At 31.8% G+C, this 22,095-nt stretch overlaps 1 protein-coding gene and 1 long non-coding RNA gene across 3 annotated transcripts; both read left to right on the plus strand.

Annotated features, from left to right (window-relative positions):
* Positions 1 to 8,107: 8,107 nt before the first annotated feature.
* LOC126669283 (protein TIME FOR COFFEE) lies at positions 8,108 to 14,937 on the plus strand. 2 transcript variants are annotated; one of them, XM_050362718.2, is made up of 12 exons: positions 8,108 to 8,462; positions 8,543 to 9,088; positions 9,186 to 9,379; positions 9,460 to 9,775; positions 9,901 to 10,321; positions 10,429 to 10,489; positions 10,595 to 10,687; positions 10,792 to 11,041; positions 11,159 to 11,225; positions 11,307 to 11,373; positions 11,470 to 11,832; positions 11,929 to 14,937. In XM_050362718.2, exons 1-12 carry the CDS (start codon positions 8,363 to 8,365, stop codon positions 14,398 to 14,400), a joined length of 4,950 nt encoding a protein of 1,649 aa, XP_050218675.1. In that variant the 5' UTR covers positions 8,108 to 8,362; the 3' UTR covers positions 14,401 to 14,937. The 2 variants fall into 2 exon arrangements, with proteins under 2 accessions (XP_050218675.1, XP_050218674.1); XM_050362717.2 differs by having other exon boundaries at positions 8,109 to 8,462; positions 8,540 to 9,088.
* Positions 14,938 to 20,759: 5,822 nt separating this feature from the next.
* On the plus strand, positions 20,760 to 21,445 carry LOC126669981 (uncharacterized). Its single transcript, XR_007638600.2, has 2 exons — positions 20,760 to 21,130; positions 21,257 to 21,445. It is a non-coding gene; the product is annotated as an uncharacterized LOC126669981 (long non-coding RNA).
* Positions 21,446 to 22,095: the final 650 nt, after the last annotated feature.

Below are 22,095 nucleotides of genomic sequence, written 5' to 3' on the forward strand. Positions count from 1 at the left end.
CAAAATCAAACCCAATTTAAAATTTAATATCTAAATCTAAATTAAATAAATTTATTAAAATTGTATTTATTTAAATTAAACGTTAATCATCTCAAAATTTTATTTATTCTACTCAATATAAAATCTACTTAAATTTAAATTTAAAATATAATTAAATCTAAATTAAATAAATTTATTTAATAAGTTTATTAAAGTTAATTTTAATTACATTTAACTAAATTTTAATTAATCTTGAATTTTTTTATTTCAAAAAAATATCATTATAAAAATTTAATTCTGCCACCACTGTCTCGCATTCCGGCTATCGCCGCCTCCTATTTAATTTTTACATAGTTAATAACTTAAAATTAAGTTCTTCAATCTACTTTAGTTTTTCTTTTGACCTTTCTGGTCTAATTATAGAATGCAATTCCAGTTTTATGTTTAAATTGGGTTAAATCTAGTGTAGTTGAAGTTTATATTTGTATTTTTTTTCACATTTTGGAGTAGAGATGCGAGTTTTGCAGTTTAAGAAGGCTAGATCTCAGCAATCAAAGCCTCATCCTCATCAAAGATCACGTATGAACAATTGAATATCTGTAAACCTTCGGTATTTCTACCTCTCAGTCAGTGTTTTAAGAACCAAACCAATGACCGAACCGGTGAGACCACCGGTTCCCGATTTAAATGGTTCAACCGGTTTAACAAGTTAAACAAATTATAAAAAAATTCGAGTTCATCGGTTCAATCCAGTTCGACCCGGTTCAACCAAGAGATTTGGTTTTAAACACAAAACTAGAATTCTTATACGTTTATAATGCTCTTCTATCTTATAATATTTGTTCATTTTTTTATAATTAAAAAAAATATTTATGGAAGGAACTGAACTTAAACTGTTGGGTGTTGTGTTATTTGTATTTGAATTTTATAAATCAATTATGATTATTATTAATATTTATTTTTAGCTAGTCATATTTTACATTTATTATGATATGATTCATTTATGATTCACAAACATAAATTTTCATATATTTTTGTTTTTTCAGCTATGTATTTTTACATTTTCCTCTTTCTTTATTTTTTTAAGGAAAAAAAAAAGCAAACGTAAAAGCCAATAAAGATGGGCCTAGACTTGTCCATGAGAGCCTGCCTCATCCATTTTCTTCATTTCAGCCAAACTGTCTTTGTTCAGCCCAACCTTTTGGAGTTGGACAGTGGACCCAATCTGCTCCATCTTGGTTCTCTTGCATAATAATAATAATAATATAACAACAACTACAGTAATAAGATAATAAAAAAATTATAATATAAATCCATCTTAATGGCATTGCAATTTCCTTAACATTCTTGCACAACAATGGGATTCCACAATTGGTTATATACAATTGCTTTAATTTTAAGATTATTTTTTCTTTATTAAAAATTTAATATGCCAAATTTTCTCTCTTAGGGATAATATATATAATTTATCATAAGCTATAGTTGGATATCCTGTAATGCATATGAAGCTCAATTGGCTTAATTTTTTTCCAAACCACTAAAGTCTCAAATAAAGAAGGGAAAAAAACTAAGTACACAGGAAATAAAACTGAATAAAAAAGAATAGATTAATTTAATAAAATTGTTCATATTTATGTTAAAGAAATTATATAATAAATAATTTTACTGAAAAATGGATTTTAAAATATAATTGAATTAAACAAAGAAAAAATTATATTATATTATAAATGATGTAAGAGTCACATTGTTTAGGTCCATCACCTCCAATACAATTGCAATTTAGTAACCAAGTTGATTATCTTATACATGCTTTAATTTATGAAAGTTTAGCTTAGGGACCATCATAATGGAAAATAAATAATAATTCCAACAAGTATAAACTACATAATGCTTAGCAGTGGACACTTAAAAAAAAAACATATTCTATGAAAATATTAAAAAATAGATTGAGAAAATAGATTGGGTCAAATTAATTAAAATTATAGTATACATTTTAACAGGGTCAAAATGAAAATTTGTAGTAATATCAATCAATTATACAATAATTCTTTTTTAAAATAAAAAAGATACAATTATTTATAAACTACTACTATAAGAGTATCTTAATTTTTTAGTAATTTAGTGGGGTAATCGACTCCACTAATAAAAGAAAGTTTCGTCATTAAAGGTAAACAGTGATGTAGTTTAAAAATACACTAGTTAAAAAAAATCAAACGAAATAAAATAATAGAGATATTTTTATTCGCTTAGTAGAGATTCATTGAATTTGGTTCAAGAAAATAATTTTATATGGGAAATATAAAATCTGAAATGACTAATCTTCTTTGGTCTATTGTTTAAAATAATGAAATCAAAGTGTAAAAAAATATTATAATCTTACCAAGTTTTGAAAGCGAACAAAATTTTAAGATAAACTAAGATATAATTTAATGAGAATAATGAAAATATCATCAATGTCATGCTACTTAATGGAGTACACCTTAATCCCTCTTGCTTAATCATTAATTATTTCTTCATCAATAGAATAGAAATTAGTTCCATTTAACTATAAAAAATGAGAATTAGCCAATCCATATAGGCCACTAACCAAAAAGATAGTACATGATAGGATGTAAAAATACGGAAAAAAATAAATTAGTCTCGACTATGAATCTTCAGTTTAATCGAATAATTTTTTTTATAAAAGATAAATTTATATTTATAAATTTTGAACAACTGCGTACATATATATAGTTTGAACCCGCTATCTCGTTTAAAATAAAAAATATCTATCAACTTATTTGTGCTTTACGAATAATTTAATTCGCTTTTAAATACATTTTTTAAATTGTTATGCAAGAAACCAAATAGAAACATCAATTGAACAGATTAATACGGTTCTATTTGATTTTTTATATATATTTTCATGATATAATATAATTTTATAATTTCTTTGAAACTAATATAATTTTATAATTAGTCTAACTTACTTTAATTTAAATACAATACAAACCCATAATATATGCAACTTATTGTATACACTTATTAGTAGACAAGATAACAACCCTAATTTATCACAACTTTGCACTTTCATAGTGTTGCACGTGGGTCCATGTCTATGTGGCACACCAGACGTGTCCATTAACAAATTTTGTTGATTTAGTTTTTTTGACAAAATTGATCATTTTGTTTTTTCCATTGCATAAACTTGGATCTTGTGATTAAAATAAAATAAATTGATGTTTTTTGTGTATAAAATATTGAAGAAGCAAGCTTTGATTTGTGCCACTATCACAAAAATAGGTTGTCTCTATTGCTTTGAATATTAAACAAATGAAACTATTAATAATAATGGTAAGGTTAGGTCAAAGAAATCCAAATATCCATATACCCATATATTATTATATTATCCAATTAAATAAATATATATTCTTTTAATTTATTAAAAATATTACTATATGATAAGCAATTTTAATCTTGTTTTGATATGGTTGTTTTTCATATTTTTTTGTGTGAATTATAAAAAAGTTAATTAATTGTTATTTGGCTGTTGTCTTTTCTATCGAACTATTCTTAAATTTTAATTTATATTTCAATTATTTATAAATTTTTAATTGTTCATGCAATTTTTATGTGCTAATTCTGACAATTTTAATAACGTGATGTACTAACTGAAATTCCATTTGAACACCTAAACTCATGACACGGAAAAAATAATACAATATTACCGTTCATATAAAATTCAGTTTGTCCACTATTTTTTTCTATTGAGGAAATAAAGTAAGAATAACGATAAAAATAATTTAATTACTTAATTTAATTAAAAACAATAAGAATGTAAACTAAAATTTAGAAGACATCATAAAGTAAAAAGTGACAGTCATTTTTATTTAGGTGGTCGGACTCCGCTCTAAAGAATGGTCGGGTTCCGCCGGGAGTTTTCTCGTCACAAAAAAAGTGATAGTTTAGAGACGATTAATGTAAATTAACCAAAAAAAGATAAAAGGCTAGGTTTCATTTGAAGCATAGATAAGATCACATCAAAGTTTGATTATTTTAACTAAAAATAAAACAAGAAAAATTATTGCACACAACCGTTGCGCCATGTCATTCGTGCAACAAACCAATTACGCGTTAGCCATGTGGAAAATTGAATGATAAAAAAAAATAAGTAATAATTAAAAGATTCCCTATCGCAAATGCTCATTGGCTTGATGTAAAAATGACGTGGCGCAACGGTTGCATGGGATAAACACTCATAAAACAAATACAAACAAAGTGGTGCTAAAGTCACTGTATCATACCACACGCTTTGTCCCACTTTGTGGACTTTCCTATTCTTTTTTACTTTGTAAATTTTTTTTCTTTTCTCAAACATTGCACCGTCAAAATATTAAAAAAATAAAGGATTTAAAATGATATAAAAAGCAAATGTTCATCATAAAAAGAAACATTTTATATTATAATAATTACAAAAAGCTTAATAGGAAATGTTCTTCTATAAATAAAAGTGTGTTCATGCCAGCATGTAAATTCTTGGTCACCCATTAAGTTTTTATTTCTATTCTTAATTCATTTCCATTATTATCATTTATCATCCATTTTAAGTATTGTCAATGTGGATATTCTACCCTGAATTTAGTTTCATTTTATCAAAAAAATAATGCATGGACTTGTTATATTAATATATTTTATAGAAATAAACTTTATTTAGAAACTCTATTTGGAAAATTCCCAAATCTAAGAAAGATTCTATAATAATGGCTCTTAGTTGTTTTCTTGAAAAATTCTTAGATAGATTTAGTCTACCACGTCATCTGTGAACTAAATTTATCATATTATGACACGTCATTAAAATAATAGAATTATCATAATATTCCTATTCAAAAGTCTAAATAAATAATAAATAAAATTACGACATTGCCATTATTTGAACGACGTGTCATAATGTGATAGGTTAGTCCACAAATAACGTGGTAGACTGAGTATACCTAATAATCTCTCTGTTTTCTAATAATATTGAAGAAATATTTTTCATATCTTATATTTTTACTATAATTAAATAGTCCAATAATCAGTCTAATAAATATTAAAAAGTAAAAGTCATGTATAGTTTTTGAATACCAAAAATAATAATCTTATCCTTTTATAGTAAAGTAATTTAATGCACCTTCCACAAAAAAACATACAACACATTAATTAATTGTAATGTTTTTATTATATTAAAGAGAAATTTTTAGGTAGACTCAGTCCAGCACGTCATCCGTAGACTAAACCAATTATATCATAACACCTCATTAAAATGAGGGTATTCTTGTAATATCATTATTCAAAAGTGTATGCAAATAACAAACGAAATTACAAGAATGCCCTCATTTTAATGAGGTGTTATGATTTGTATATAGAAAGTTCACCAATAAAATGAGACGGAAGGGAACATTTCAAGTAAAAAATTATTTATAATTTTAGAAATATTTAATAAAATAAAATTTTAGACAATTCAAAAAGTAAAAAATTAATACTAGTTCATAACTTTATTTATACTATAAATTTAATATTTTATAGAATTGAGATCTCCTATAAAAAGAGGTTTTACTTAACCAAAGCTAAAATATGAAAAGGAAAATAGTAATATCTTTAAAGTTCATGAAAAAATCATAATCGAATTATTATTATGGTGGCAAAAAAGAGCCTTTATCGATGACTGTTTCGGCAGGTCTCATCATTTTGTTATGTAATGGCTCACTCAAGTCTGTTGAGGAGTTATTCATTTGTGTACTTTTCATTACATTCAATGAAATATAACCTTTGTTAAAAAAAGAATTATAAACTCATAAAGAAGAATAATAATTAATCTTTATATAGAATGAAATAGTAAATCAATACACAATGTCAAAATAAAAACATTATTGACCTTGACAATAGATATATGTAAATAAAAAAATATTGAAATTTATAATTAAAATCTAAACTGATAATATATATGTTAGTCTTTTTATTTTTCTTATTGAGGGGGCAATGGCCCTACTGGTCCCTTAGAGGTTCCACCTGTGAATAAAATGTATTATAAAATTCTTATTATTTAAATTTATGTGAAGAAAATATGAAAATATTAAAAAAAATATAATGCGATTACTTTAATTCCATCTCCAATAATTAATATTTAAAATAAAACAGGCAGAGCCTGTATAACAATAAAATATTAGAGCATTATTATGGCAACACTTTGAATATAAAATTGTAATTAAGATTAACAAATAATGTGCAAGGAGATCGAACTTATATGCCTTTTGACATTATTCAATTGCTTTAGAAACAAATTGACAATAAAATAATAAGTAATCACAATTAGTGAATATATATATATTCACATACAGCGACGAAGAAAGCAACGACCACACTGATGACTTAGCAAAACGAAATTGTATACGTGGCTAATTTGTAGATTTTGCGATAGTGAAGGAATGAAAGGCCACTTCAACATATTATTTAATGGATAAATAAATAAAATAATAATTAAATTAATAAAAAAGCGACAAAAAGAACGGGGAGAGGGTATAGAAGGGGATCAATTATGGTGGGTCAACCCATTTAAGTGGGGTCATATATCTGACGTGGCCACAAGGTTTTTTTATTCAAAGAGTGTTTAATTTTAATTTTCTTTCACGGTTATCGGTAATGATAAAGTGACACGGCTTGGTTTTTAAAACTTCCTACTACAACCTATCAAATCGCTTTGCCTGATAGGTGACCTACTTGTAACTTTATCATCTCTCCGCAAGAGAAAAAGAAAGATTTTTTACTGGCTCGTGAGAGCGATTAACAAGATCCAAGGGGGGCGAGAATAAAGTAAAGGAAATAGAAAACGTGGCAGATCCTGAACTCGACACGTTGCGAAAAGACGTTGCCAAGCTGGACTTTTTGTTTATTTTGTCAGATGTGAAAAACCGCGATAAGCGCGTGGGGTTCAAAGCGGGGCCTTTTTTGTAGGTAATTTCATTATTGTTATGTTTTTAACCGCGCGGCTAAATTTGACCGCGGCGTTAGGGGAAGTAGGTTTCATCTGCTAGGGTAGGCCCCACCGTTTTGAATGTGGGATCCATTACACGTCATCAATAAGCTACCACCATCTCTTGAACGTGACAATAAGGCCAACGCGCGGAAATAATTTCCAGAGAGAGATTAATATTTTTCTAATCGCGGGCCCACTTTTCTCGGGAGTTCCGTGACCATAGCTCTGCAGTGATATTATACGTTGGATTAAACCTAATCGACGATCAGTAATCTAAATCGCTAATCAAACATAAAAGTCCGAACCTGTTGGTTCGGCGCCAGATAGGATTTGTTTTCTTCTTTCTAATTTAGTGTTTATTTATTTATTATGATGCTATAAAGCCACGTCATATAGGGAATCGGACGGTGGAAAATGATTTATCTTCAGTCATAATGGTAGATCTCATCCGTTAAAAGAGCCCCAAATGAGTTGCTTTCTCAGGTGGGAGCCACCGGTCTTTCTTTTGGAAATATACTGTAAGTTACTCTCATCCGTAATAATTAAATCTGGAGAACAATATAATTAGCATTAAAATATTATTAATTTAAAAAGTACAGAAACGTGGAACCGAAATAATGGATTTTGACCGGTTGGAACGATATTTTCTGCGGTCACCTAGATTCCATGTGATCGTCATATTGCTTTTACCAAGGTCTTTCTTACCGGCTATACCCGGTAACGACATCGCTTTGGGAAATTCAAGACCAAAACCAACCTATTATTAATTAATTTATTGATCGTGATTCGCGGATAATAATTTATTTTTAGCATCAGATAATTATTAAAATAAGTAAAATTACTTATTTATTTCAAATAGCAGGTAGTGAGAGTGGTGTAAACATGAAAACTTGATGAGAAAGGAAACGGCCGACACGTGGCACTGTAATGCAGAAAAAGTTAAAAGGGATTAGATATTTGAAGGGATGAGATTTTGCCATGTAGGTTAACGATCTCTAATCTCCGTCCAATGTGGTCCTTCATCCAACGCTTGATACGAATTCATGTAAACATCGCAAGTGAATCACAGCCGTTGATTAGAGGACAGAGTGGGTTTGGCTGAGAGTGAAATAGCTAAAAGGATGAGAGAAATCAGAAAATGATGAAGAGGAGGACGTGAAGTTTGAGAGAAAAAGAGAAAAAGATAAGCCAAACAAAGCTTAAGAATAAGATCTTTTAAAACTACGTCGTTTCTTATAATTGTTCAAGAAGATTCAGTTATTCTGCAACTTCCGGTAGCCTCCACAGCAAATCACCTCCGTTTTCCGGCAAAGAATGCTTGGTTTCCGGTGATGAGATATAAGAATCATAATCACCTTCTGGATTTATCTGTACAAAGAAATTTTAGATTAGATGGAGCGCAATAGAGAAGCTAGAAGAGTCAGTATGGCAGCTGGTAATGGCTTAGCGTCAAGAAGACGACACCGAAGTGGTAGCCTAAGAGACTCTCCCGGTAACTAACTTATTTTCTTTCAAATTTTTCTCCAGATCTAAACTGCTTCTAATTGATTTCTTTAATTGTAATTGTAGAAGACGACGGACCGGTGGAGTTACAAGAAACGGCGAGATTAAGAGATCGAGGACCGGTAAAAAAAGATCGGGAACGAGATCGGGATCGAGAGCGTGACCGGGACAGAGAGCGTGACCGGGACCGTGACCGCGACCGAGACAGGGAGCGCGAGCGGGAGAGGGAGAGAGATCGGATGATGAGTAGCGCTAGTAGAGGGAAGAGAAGACGAGGAGATAGATTGATGCACGGGAATAGTATTAGAGAAGACGGAGGCGTAAACGACGATAGTTCTGAAGAAAGTGTAAACGACGAAGAAGAAGACGACGACGACGACGGAGCTGCGGGTTTAGGTTTAGGTAGTTCGATGAGGATGTTACCGCCGAATCCTTCCTCTATTTCTTCTTCTTTGTCTAATCATCATCACCGTAAAAGCTTCCCTCCGCCGTCCAAAGTTTTTAGGTCAGCGGCGGCGGCGCCAGTTAATACAGCGGCAGCAGCCGTAACAACATCGCCGTGGAAGGCGCCTGATGAAATGATTGGCGTGTCGGTTCCTAGAAAAGCTCGGTCAGGTAGAGAGGTGGTTTTGTTTTTCTAAATTTTGATTTTCGTATTAGATTTTGGTTTGATTTAGTAAGTTGATTGATGTGTGTGTTTGTTGTTTTTCAGCTTCAACTAAAAGGTCTCATGAATGGGCGTCAAGTTGTGGAGTTGGTGGTAGTGGTGTTGAGCAAATTCACGGCCAAGCTTCTCCGTCTCCGGTGAGATCGAGTGGTCCTAGTGCTATGTTAGCTTCGGCTTCCGCTTCGCCTGCTCCGGTTTCGCCTCCGTCTTCATCTAATGCTTCAGTTAAAAAGAAAATGGTTAGGGATTTGATTGTTTTTATGCTTGGTTTGCTTGGATTGATCATTGATGGTTAACTGAGTTTTTTTTGGTGGTGCAGAAGCCGAATGGACCTAAGCAGAGACCGCCGAAATCATCACCGAAGTTCAATAGTACTACTTCAAATCAAGAAGAGATTGAGATCGAGATTGCTGAAGTTTTATACGGATTGATGAGACAACCTCAAGGTCCTTCAAAGCAAGAATCAACAAACGATTTGATGAAGTTTGAATCGAGAGATTCGAGTAATAATAATATCAGTAAATCCACTGGTGATGCTAAATCCAGAGTTTCATCTCCGATCTCTAATCTACCTCATTCTTCTTCAATTCCGCCTACTAATTCTAGCTCATCCGCGGCTCCTATGACTATAAGTGGTGAGTTATTTTAGCAAATAAAAACTCAAGGATTCGTTTTTGATTGGTTTCAAAGAAACTGATGAAAAAGTTGGGGAAAATTTGAGATCCGTGAATGATTACTTAATAGTTTTTGATTTTTGCAGCTCCAAAGAGAAAAAGACCAAGACCAGTGAAGTATGAGGAAGATAATCCATCAGTTTATCCAGCAAGAAACAATCCCATTTCGTCTACAATCAAGTCTGATATTGATCAGCCTGCAAAAGTTGAAAATTGTTCTCACAGTTTGGATAAAAACTCAGGATCTTTAGTTGAAAATGGCGCTGTTTATCTTGATACTATCGCCAAACAAGCTGCTGCACCAGCGTCAATAGAGCAAAAGGTTGAGCTGGTGAAGTCTGAGAATGATCTGTTATCTGATTCAAAGCCGGCGATTCAAGAATCAGATAGCAAAAGAGATTCAGTTGTAAATCAAGAAGAGCCCTCTCGGTCGCCTAGAAAAGAATCTCCCTCCATTTCTGCTATGAGATTGGATGATGATCGCGAGGGAGCCACAGCCGCTAAAACGTGAGTATTGAAAATGATTTCCTTTGTATCAGATTTTTATTTTTATTTTCTTGGTTTTTCCAAAAAATGGGGGATTTTACATTTTTTTTCTCTTTCTCATGATTCAGAAATTCGACTGTTTCTGAGATTGAAACCGTGCGAGAAGAGAAGTTCCAAATAGATCTAATGGTGAGGATCTTCAACAATTTTCTTTATCAATCTATATTTTCTTTTTCGAAATTTAATTCTAGAGTTTTTTCATTTATGATTTTAACTTTTCTTCTGGAATGACAGGCTCCACCCCCATTAAGATCATCTCCAGAAAGGGACAGCGAGGTTGATTATGTGGCTGTAGATCCTAAAGCAGTAGTCACAGATATGGAAATGGTGAATAGGCCCCACCCTTTTTTCTAGTTTATCATCAATGAGTCCTGTCTAATGCTGCGCTGTTTAGTGAAAATTAATGTGTTGATTTGTTCTGTGATGTTCAGGAAAAGAAGTCCACGGTCAAAGAAGTTAATAAGGCGGTAAGAATCGGAAAAGATGGGAGTATGGGTTCTGAGGAGAAAAAGGAAAAAGTCATTGCTGAAGAAATTGAATCCCAGAAACCAATTATTAAAGAAAGAAACATTGATCTGCAGCTCGATTTGGAGAAATCTGACAGAGATAGCGGCAATGTTACCGGAAGTGGTAACAAGGCGCATCACCATGTTCAGAAGCAACCGAACAGTGACAAAGCTGGTATGGTTTTGTAATTTTTCTTGAGGGAATGTTTATTTTTCCTTGTGGAGACTTTCTTCTCAGGAATTTTTCCTACTGGAGTGCTGAATCAATTTTTTTCTTCTTTCTCATCTTCAGCTCAATCAAATTCCCTTCCTTTGCCTATGTCTATGGCGAGCTGGCCTGGTGGGCTTCCTCACATGGGGTATGGTCCGGATTGTTTTGTTTGCCTTCTTTTTATATTATCTTTTTTCTTAAAGGAAATTGACAATTTGATAATCGCCAGATATGTGGCACCTCTGCAAGGAGTTGTAACTATGGATGGGAGCTCTGTACCTCAGGCAGCTATACAGGTAATTCATGAATATTTTCTTTTTGAAGTTTCAGGAAGTATGATATATTGATTTTTGATGATTTTTCTTTTCCTTTTGGTTCTAAAATTCTTGTAGCCTCCACATTTGCTTTTTAGCCACCCGAGGCCAAAAAGGTGCGCTACGCATTGCTACATTGCACGGAATATTCATTATCACCAGCAATTTACAAGGATGAATCCCTACTGGCCAGCAGGGGCCGCTGGTTCTGCTTTGCAATTTGGGGCAAAGCCATGCAATGTGAATGTAGTGCCTTCAACTGATTTGCATGCCGGGAGGGCTATTAACGCTGCGCAAGAAAAGGGTCAGAGTCTGGCCATCTTCCCTGGTCAGAGTGTAAAGGATAAGAACTCTCAAGCTGCCAACATTGTAGATGCTGCGCAAAGAAAGCAAATTTTGCTTCAACAACCACTACCTCCAGGAGCACCCAGTAATATCTTGGTATGTTTCTTTGTGCAAGTAGCAGTAATGTTTCTCTATGGAGTTTTAAGGCTGGTTGTCTAAAAATTGTTGGTTTTTGCGTTCTGTTCATTACAGCATGGTCCTGCTTTCATCTTCCCTTTAAATCAGCAACAGGCAGCTGCTGCAGCTGCTGCTTCAGTCCGACCTGGGACTGTGAAGTCTCCTCCTGGTCCAGGTAGCGCACCTTCGTCAAGCACCTCTAGTTCTGCGTCATTGAATGCTGGTGCTACAGCAATGAGCTTCAACTACCCAAATATGCCTGGCAATGAAACCCAGTACTTGGCGATATTGCAGAATAGTGCATACCCAATTCCAATTCCTGCACATGTAGGGGCAACACCAACTTATAGAGGAACCCCCTCGCAGGCGATGCCTTTCTTCAATGGGTCTTTTTATTCATCCCAAATGATCCATCCTTCACATCTTCAACAACAACAGTCCCCAAATCCACACTCTCAACAGGGGCAACAAGCTCACCAGAATGCAAGTATTTCCAGTTCTTCATCATCTCAAAAGCATCTGCAGAATCAGCAGCAGAGGCCTCATGGAAGTATTAATGGTGGCAATGGAAATTTGCAAAGCTTTTCTACTTCAAAAAACCAGTCAGCGCAGCAACAGCTGCAGCATCGGCAGCAGATGCAGAACCAGAATGCCCCCCATCATGGTCGCCAGCATGAGAGTGATTTAGGTGAAGATAGCCCTTCTACTGCTGATAGTCGAGTTGCTCGAGCAACCATGAATATATATGGTCAGAATTTTGCAATACCCATGCATCCGCCAAATTTTGCTTTGATGGCTCCATCAATGAGTGGGGCAACTACTACAAGTGGCAATCCTGGTGAAAAGAAACAACAGCAGCAATCACAATCACAAGGCTCTAAGATTGAGCCATCTCAGGCCTTTGCCATGTCATTTGCTTCCATTAATGGAGCCACAGCTCCTCCGAGCCTTGATATGGCATCAATTGCACAGAATCATGCTATTCTACAGAGTCTTCCAGAAGCTGCCAGACAAGGGTATCAGTTTATGGCAGCTGCGGCTGCCCAAGCAGCTCAGCAGAAGAAGAATTACCGTGCTTCTGAAGAAGGGAAAACTGGTGGTACTGCTGATGGTCCAAATGCAGAAGATGACAGGAAGACGATTCCAGGAGGAAAGTCACAGGCAACTGCTGGGCAGTCGATTGCTTTTTCTCGGCCAGATTTAACAGATGCATCTGTTTTAACCATGCCAGGCAACACTGTGATTGATAGCTCTGTACGACCATTCAATCTAGGATCTGCTCCTGCTCGGACCAGTGGTTCTGTTATGTCAGCCTCTATAAGCACTGGAAATGCTACTAGTATACAGCAGCAAATGCAGCGCAATCAACAGCAACATCAGCAACAGCAACAACATCAACAACAGCTTCAACAACAACAACAGCATCAACAACAACAACATCAACATCATCAGCAAATGATTCAACTCCAAAAGCAGCACCAATTTGCAGCAGCAGCTGCGGCTTCTGCTCGAAGCAAAACGCCCACAACTAATGGGAGTGTATACCCAGAACACATTCCTTCATCTTCGTCAATGTCTGCCAAGTTCTCTAATGCACTCTCAGGGTTTCCCTCAAATCTTATACAAAGCGGCAATAGTCCGGCTCAGTCTCCACAATGGAACAATTCTGTCAGAACCACTACATCCCGAGTTCCTTCGCCATCTCTTGCCTCCACTTCAACATCCCTTAAGAACCTTCCCCAACAGCAACAAGGCCGCATGCAACAAGGACACACACAGATATCTTTCGCTGCCAATCCGAAAGCGTCGGGCGGACCGCAAGGACAGCCAACCCCTAACGGTAATCAGTCTCCATCTCCTCCAGTGGCAGTTGGTTCTCCAACTACTTCAGTTTCTAAGAGTGCTGGTGGGAGCCCAAGGACAACATCAAATTCCACAAGTAACAAAGGGGGGCAATCGTCTACACTTTCCTCTCAGCAGGCCAAGAATTCCTCGTCAGCGCCTGCACAGAAGTCATCTCCGGTGGGTGGGAGGAATGTTCAATCAATTCTCGGGCATCCCCAAAATTCAACGTCATCTTGTAACTCAGCTACAAAGTCTCAGGTACAGCAGCAGCAGATTCCGAAGCATGCACTGCAGCAAGCACAGATGATATACACAAATAGTTTTATGCAAGCTCAAGTTCAGCATGCTGCAGGTTCAACACATTCAAATCCCGCAAGTGGGTTTTATCTCCAAAGACATCGTAGTGACCAGCAGCACCAGCAACAAGGCTCGTCGGTGACATCTTCAGGAGGGATGATGCTTTGTCCTGTGTCAATGTCAAATGCCACTACTACCGATCCTGCAAAGGCAGTTGCAGCCGCAGCTGCTGCAGCAGCTGCAAATAGTATGAAAGGTGGTGGCTTGTCTTCGCAGGGGCTTATGCACGCCCAGTTTGCTGCTGCACAGTCTTCCGGCAAGACACATCTCCTACCTGCTAGTTTCCCATATGTTCATGCTGTTCAGGTGAAGCCAGCAGAGCAGAAACAACCAGCTGCGGATTAGAATGCCTCCACTACATTATATCATGGCAACCCCCAGATGGTGAGCGCCGAAGATAGCCACCCGTGCTGAATGAGATTTGGGTGAACGGGGATCTTATCCCCTTTGGCAGTCCGGGAAGCAGCGGACATAGCCCACGATTTTGGAAAACAAGTCGAGCCAGTGGGATGGTATGTGTACTGAGGTTTTGCTTGCATTGTTCTGTTGCTCTAGTGTATATTAATCATCCTAACCGGACAATGTGCAAATGAATCAAAGGAAAAAAAAAAGAAGAGATCAAAGAAGATGATGATAATGAGCGTGAGAGAAGAAAAGAAAAAGATTTGTATTTTCCTTGTTTAGGGATAGCAATGGAGGATTTAATTTTCAGTTTTAGTAGAATTTTCCTTTTTCTCTTTTGGGGATCTAATTATATTTTCCAGGAAAGATGAGTAGTAATTAGACAAATTTATATATGAACATATATATGCAGAGGGTGTGTATGTATCTGTTAAAACCCCCCTCTAATTTTTTCAAATTTAGCCTTCATTAAGTTTCTCATGATGGTGCTATACTGATGTGGATGCATTAGGAGTTGGGGTATAATGTTACTTGCTTACTATAAGGCTGCTTTTTTGTTTTTTATATTGTGCCTTATCTTGTGGGCCCATTAGATGGTCCCACCTAGTGATGGTGTAGATAGATTTGTTTGGTTAAATTGTAAATATACTAAACTAGTGATAGTGGTGGCAATGGAATTTTCCACTGCAAATTGGCTATCTTTTGACAAAAATGGGTTGTTGGAAAAGGGTTAGTCTCTTTATTGTGAGTATTACTATTACTAACTTTTTATCAGTTTTTAGTTCTGCAAACTTATTATATGAACAGTATCTATCTGTGATATCTATCTTTCATATGATGTGATTTTTTTTAATTTGTCAAATTTGCCCTTCCCTAGTGGTCCCTTAAAAAAGAAGTGGAACAGAATTGGGTCCCATAAAAAAAGGTTTGGTCCTACTTGTACTACTAGTGTGGGTCATCATGTGTGTACAGACAATCATCTGACATCTTCCCTTGCCTGTAGGTTGTGTTTTAAAGCTATTCCTCATCTACACACGTGTACCCACTTTTTATCAATTCTTTATAAATAAAATAAAAAAAGGAACAGAATAACGGATGTGAATTACATTACCGCAGTAAAATAAATTTAAAGAGACAATAAATAGTAGCTAAGCTGAAATAAAAAATTAAATGAAATGAAAAGTATCTTTTTGAATGGAGATAACAAAAAAGGAAAGGTTATCAGAGTCTCATGATAATTGAAAAATTCACATTTAATTATTTTAGTTTATTAAAAATAATTGTTTTTAAATTTAGGTCAAATAATTCCTATCAGTCAGCGAAATCATAAAGTATTTATTTTGTACATTCTGAGTGCTATTTAACCTGAAATTTTAAATATTATTTTAAATTAATTAATTTTAACTTATAAATTCAGAAACGGCGATTTTTTTTGCTAGCCTATAAGTGATGGATGCATTTAACTAGTATACTTTTTTTTACGAATTCAACTGTAAAAAAGTTGAATGTATTTGATAGTTACGAACTTCTATTTTTATAAAAATAGTAATTGACTGTTATAATCTCATGTATTAATAGTTAAATATTCAATGTCATTGCATTATTAGTGAAATTTCATATATGTTCCTTAAATATTAATCTCTTAAATTGTGAGTGAAAATTTAAACTAAAGACCTCTATCCTATAAAAAAGAGCTCCCATCACCAGATTGCACCATCTAATTATGGTTACAAACTTGTTGGTATTAAATAAAAATATTAACCAAATAAATTTGATTTGGCAATAGCATGAAATACAGAGGGAAAATTAAAATAATGAAGGGATTCTTTTTGAAGGGTCCTACAAGAAAGAATCAATTAATGGAAAGAGCAGCCCATGACGCCACTTTATTATAATTATTTTATTATATGAAATATAATTTTATTTTTGCTTTGCTTTGAACCCAACAAAATGGAAAATTTTGAGTTTATATGAAACATTACAAGATTACGTTATCCCATCCAAAGATTAGCTTATCCCAACTTATGACCCCACTCATCCATCCACCCTTATAATAGTTATTTTAATTGTTTTTAGATATTATTAAAGTCTTCATCATCCATTGTGTTTAAACTTTTTTTTGATGATTTAAAACAAAGAAGTCACTATGTTCATTTTTTATATTTGTCAATTAAATTAAAAAATCTGATTAATTACTTTAATCTTTAAAAAATCTGATTAATTACTTTAATCTTTAAATTTACTTTTAACATAAATATATATATATATATATAATATTTGGTTAGATCTAATAATTTAATAATTTATTTTTTAAATAATTTTCTATTTATTTTTAATATGTTGCTTTTCTTAACTTTTTGGACTAGAACTCAGTGGCTACACTATGTAAATTTAGATACAATATAAATGGGCAAAAGGATATTTTGGGTGAGTAAAAAGTTCAAAGGAATATTACTAAATTTATGAATTGAATTGTTAAAAAATATAGGTAGAGGAAATGAGACACGTAGAGGCATGTTAAGTTTGACATAAATGGAGTCCCAGTCCCACCACAAGCTGTATCGTATCCCATAGAGGCCTTCCTGTCCAGTGGACAATGCTGCAAAGATTCATCAATCATTCAATTGTTTTCTTCTTTTTATAATTTGGCTTAATAATCCAAAAATGCCAAATATTTAGTGAAAATCTCCATTATATCCAAATATTTAAATTATCTCGATAATATCCAAACCTATATGATAACGTTTTAAAAATGTTCAACCTCCAAATGGAATGTGTTTGTGCTTATGTGTCACTTAAGTGGCGTGTCAGTGCTTGCCACATCGATAAAAATTAAATCTTAAAAAGAGCAAACATTTAGTAAAAATCTTCATAATGTCCAAAAGTTTAGCAAAAGTCTCCATAATATCCAAAAATATAATATGACGTGTCACGCACAACGTGTCACCTAAGCGACATATCATCAATTTTGGAGGTTGAACATTTTTAAAACGTTATCATATAGGTTTAAATATTATGGAGACGATTTAAACGTTTGGATATAATTAAAACTTTTACTAAACGTTTGGTCTTTTTGAGTAATTAGGCCTTATAATTTCATCAAAGTGAAACTTTTTTTTATAAAGACAAATTATTTTCCCTTTTTATGCTTCAATATTAGTAATTTATTCTTTTCGTTTCATTCTTTTGTTATATTTTTATTTTCACATACATTAAACATGTACTGAATATTGTATATTTTTTTAAAAAATTCTCATTTTTATCTTTTTTTAGAGGACTCTCATTTTTATCTTGTATCATTTTATTGTCACTCTATCACAATTGATTTGGCTATATTCGAGACTCTTAGTCGATTTTTTTAATAAAATTACCATTTTATGACAAAAAAATCAATAATTCTTCTTTTAGATTATTAAAATTTAAAGTTAATATTAGAATTAAAAAACATGTCAAAAGTTCATACTTTAATTTACAATAAATCCTGTAAATATATATATGTATACCAATTTTATTACATCTTCCTAATTAAAAACCATATATTAAGATGGATTCCATCTCTCCCTTTTAATTAGTATTGGTTTTCAGGGCTAATGCAAAAATTTATAAGGAACGACTCTTAGGCCAGTTGTTTTTCTTTTTTTTTTTTTTTTTTTAACAAAGGCTAAAACTTTCATTGATGAAAATGAAAATTACATAGATGAATGGTTCTTCAACAAATTAAAAGAACTATTCTAAAATAATGATGAGAGCTGTTAATACAGTCATCGATTAGGGCTTTTTCAACCATCAAAAGGTTACCCAAAACATACATGGTTCAAATTGAAAATACGATCTTGAAACGCTTGCTTCTTGAAACTTCAAACTTTCCAAATCCCATCTTCAATATAGATCCATTAGTGCTTCCAATTTTTAGATCTACAAGAACATAGATCTAAAACTCGAACGGATCAAAGAGGAGTTAAAAGACTTTATTCAATCAAAATAACATTCAAATAAACACCTTAGAATAAAATTTATTGCAACAAAAAAGTAGATCTGCGATTAATAGTACTATGGGCGGAGAGAAAATGATTTTCCGGTTAACCGGAAAAATCATCATCTCCCACCCTTGAAGAAGATGAAGAAAAAAAGAAGTAAGCACTGGTAGGAAAAAAAATCAAAATTAACAACTTTATAAGAATGCTGCTCAAAATTGATATTATTTAAACTATTGTTCAGTGACGATTTTATCAATGTTAGAAGACAATAAATTTTCATCAATCAAACTAATGAGCGAATGTAAAATTTTTTTATTGATCATATAATACAAGGTATGATTGAAATTTATTTTGAGCTTGCATGTAGGAAATTCTTGTTTGATTAAATTTTTTAAAGATTAAATTATTTTTTAAAAAATGGAACATCGTCAAAAAGCAAATTTAAAGGTTGTAAAAGATAATTTGAAATTTTAGAATATACGGATATTTTTAATTTATTTTATGTCATCACAAGTATACCTTTAAATATCTTTTCTATTGTTTTATTTTATTTTTAAATAGATCAAACATTAAAAATTTATTTTCAGTTGGTCTTATTTAATTAATTTACTCTATCTTCAATAGAATGGTATCTTTAAATATTTATTTAATAATTTATATATTATACTATTAAAAAGGAATAAAGGGTCAACGCGCATCCTGAATTTATGATACGGATCATCTCATCTAATTTATACTTTTTTGAACAATTAAGTTCAATTTTTTTATTTTTGATCAAATAACTTCATAATTGTATTTTTAAAACGCGTAAAATACAAATTGGATGTGAGGCATATAAAAAATATAATTAAATTCTTCTCTAATTGTTACGAAATAATTATTATAAACTATTTTTAAAAAAATATATAAATTAAGTAGTTATTTATCTTAAAAATTAAGAGTTTTAGAGTTATTTATTTTAAAAATATAAATTAGATTAGATAATTTTGTGTCACAAATTCAGGACTAGTTGACCCATTATTTTTAAAAGATATATTATTTTACATGAAATTTTCAGAAGACAAAAGAATTTGTTGGTTTTTTCTTTTTGTTTTTATAGAAAAAGGAAAAAATGGCATGCAAAATAGTCCACGTAAACTTAACCCGTCATTACCAATAACTAGTATCAAAGACACGTTGCTGTTATATAAGAGTGTTATGTCAAATAACTCATGACTAGTTTAACTTGTTTATATTTAGGGGTGAGCATTAGTCGGTTTGATTGGTTCGATTACGAACCGAACAAAACCGACCACTGAAAATGGAAAAATCTCCAAATTGAACTATAAAAATCAAACTAAAAAATTTGATTTGGTTAACAAACACAGATTTTTACTTTTTTTATTTTAAAATTAATTTAACATTAATTTTCTTTTAAAGTACAGTCGTCCATCTGATAATTAATACATATGGTGGATCAAAAATTTATTAATTATTAAAATTATTAATTTATTGAATTTGTATAAAACAATTATAAAAATATAAAAAATATTTTAAAGCATCTATATTAATAGACCTAATATTAATACTAAATTATAAAAAAAACTAACTAAATACACTTTACAAATCACTCAATTTTAAAAAAGTAATTTTACATTCAATTTAAAAAATATCAATTGATATCAAATTAAAAAATAATTATCAAGAACTTGTATTCATAAAGTAAAATAATTTTTAATATCTTTTTATATTAGAGATGCTTCACTTACTTTAACTTGTTTATCTAATAACTTTCATTGAAATTTCTCAAAAAAATAAAAAAGTCATAATTTGATGGTATTTTAGCTTCCACTTTATGAATTAAGGTTAGTATTGCCTCAAATAAATCATCAACTGTTATATATTTCTTTTAAAAAATCTCTCTAATAATTAATATTCATATAGAATATATTTTAAATTTTATTAATTATTAAATAATAGAATTGTTAGTTATCCGACGTGAAACGAAATTGGTTCTCTTAATTTTTTATTAATTATTAGAATTATTAATTTATTGAATATTAACTATTAGAGGGTCGACTGTAACATTGAATAGTTAGTGTCAATAAATTTTTTATATATTAATATATTTATATGTTGTATGAAATTATATTTTTTTTCATTCGGTTTATTCGATTTTTAAAATTAAATTTTTTCCGGTGAATAACCGTACCGAACAATGAACTTTTAGTTCGGTTCAATTTTTAAATGCATATACACGATAGTTAGGGTCACATTAAATGTGACGCTGCCCCACCCACCACCCAAAATTGTGGGTCTCCATTTTATTTAGTTATAGAATTTATTGCTCCACTTTAATCCAATCATTCAAACCTACAATACATCTAAAAATCAACCATTCTTAAGAACCTTTTTCAACAACTACATAATCCACTTCCATAGCTCTTCTTCCTTCAGTTCAATATTCAACCATTCCATGATTCACCAAAACATTCTGAAAACAAATTTCATCATTCTTGATACTTTCTTGAATTCGTCGGATTTTAATTTGAGAACGTTTTTAGGCGGAATTGAACTAACGACATAGCAGATGCAATATTCTCGACGCTTATACCATTTGATATATAGCAAGTTTTTTGGATATTCTTCTTAATTAAGACTCATATCAGAATTTTGATGTTTAAAGATTTTCACCAACAAGCTGAGCTGCAAATCAGGTGATTTTTTTTTCTTTCAAAATTTTGGATTTTTTTTCTTTATTGACGAAAAATGTAAGCAATTCAGACCACCTTGATTTTAATTCTCCGACAATAAAAATAGTATAAACTGAATTTTGTTTTCAGGAACGGAAGCACCAAGTAGATTAATTCATCTTGGTTCACTATCAGAGGTCTCATTCTCACATAATATACACATCAGCATCCGCGTTTAATGACGTCACTATTACATATCATTGACCAAGTCTTATTCAATACTCTTAAATCTTAATTAAAAGCAATAAAAAAATAAAAGTAATTTGAAATTTGAAATGAGTGATGCATCATGGTGGGGTGGGGAGATTAGTAATTATTTCTTTTTTTTAATCTGTCAAATATAAATTTTAATTAAGTGGGTCATAATTAAAATATATCATCTTACGTCTTGTTTATTATTTTAATGTACACTTATTTATTGGAACTAATACCATATCTTATTCTGTAATGGCAAGTAAATCAATAGTGTTTAAACTTGTTAGATTATAGATTATCTTCATGATAAAATAATACAGATAATCACTTCCACATGGGCACCCATTTTAATACTAGTGATGACTAGATATACAAATTTAATTAAATTCTTAATCAGTAGACCATCAATATTTTAATTAATGTCCTACTCATACTAATACTATACTTATTTTAATGTAATAGTGGATTTGCTAATATTATTTATTTGAATATTCAGAACTTGATTTGGTTTGATATATTATTATTGTTGTGAGAATAATTATTTTTATTCATCAGATCTTAAGAATAACATATAATTAACTTCATGATAGTCTGTTGACCAATTTCAAATATATAATACTTGAAAACTAATTTGAAATATAGAGAAGATGAAAACATAGCCGATAAAAAAATGTTCATTTTCTAAATAGCGAAAGCGATATTTACAAATTACATATATAAATTTTACTGTCTTA

The sequence above is a fragment of the Mercurialis annua genome, linkage group LG2 (genome assembly GCF_937616625.2).
Source record: "Mercurialis annua linkage group LG2, ddMerAnnu1.2, whole genome shotgun sequence".
NCBI lineage: Eukaryota > Viridiplantae > Streptophyta > Magnoliopsida > Malpighiales > Euphorbiaceae > Mercurialis > Mercurialis annua.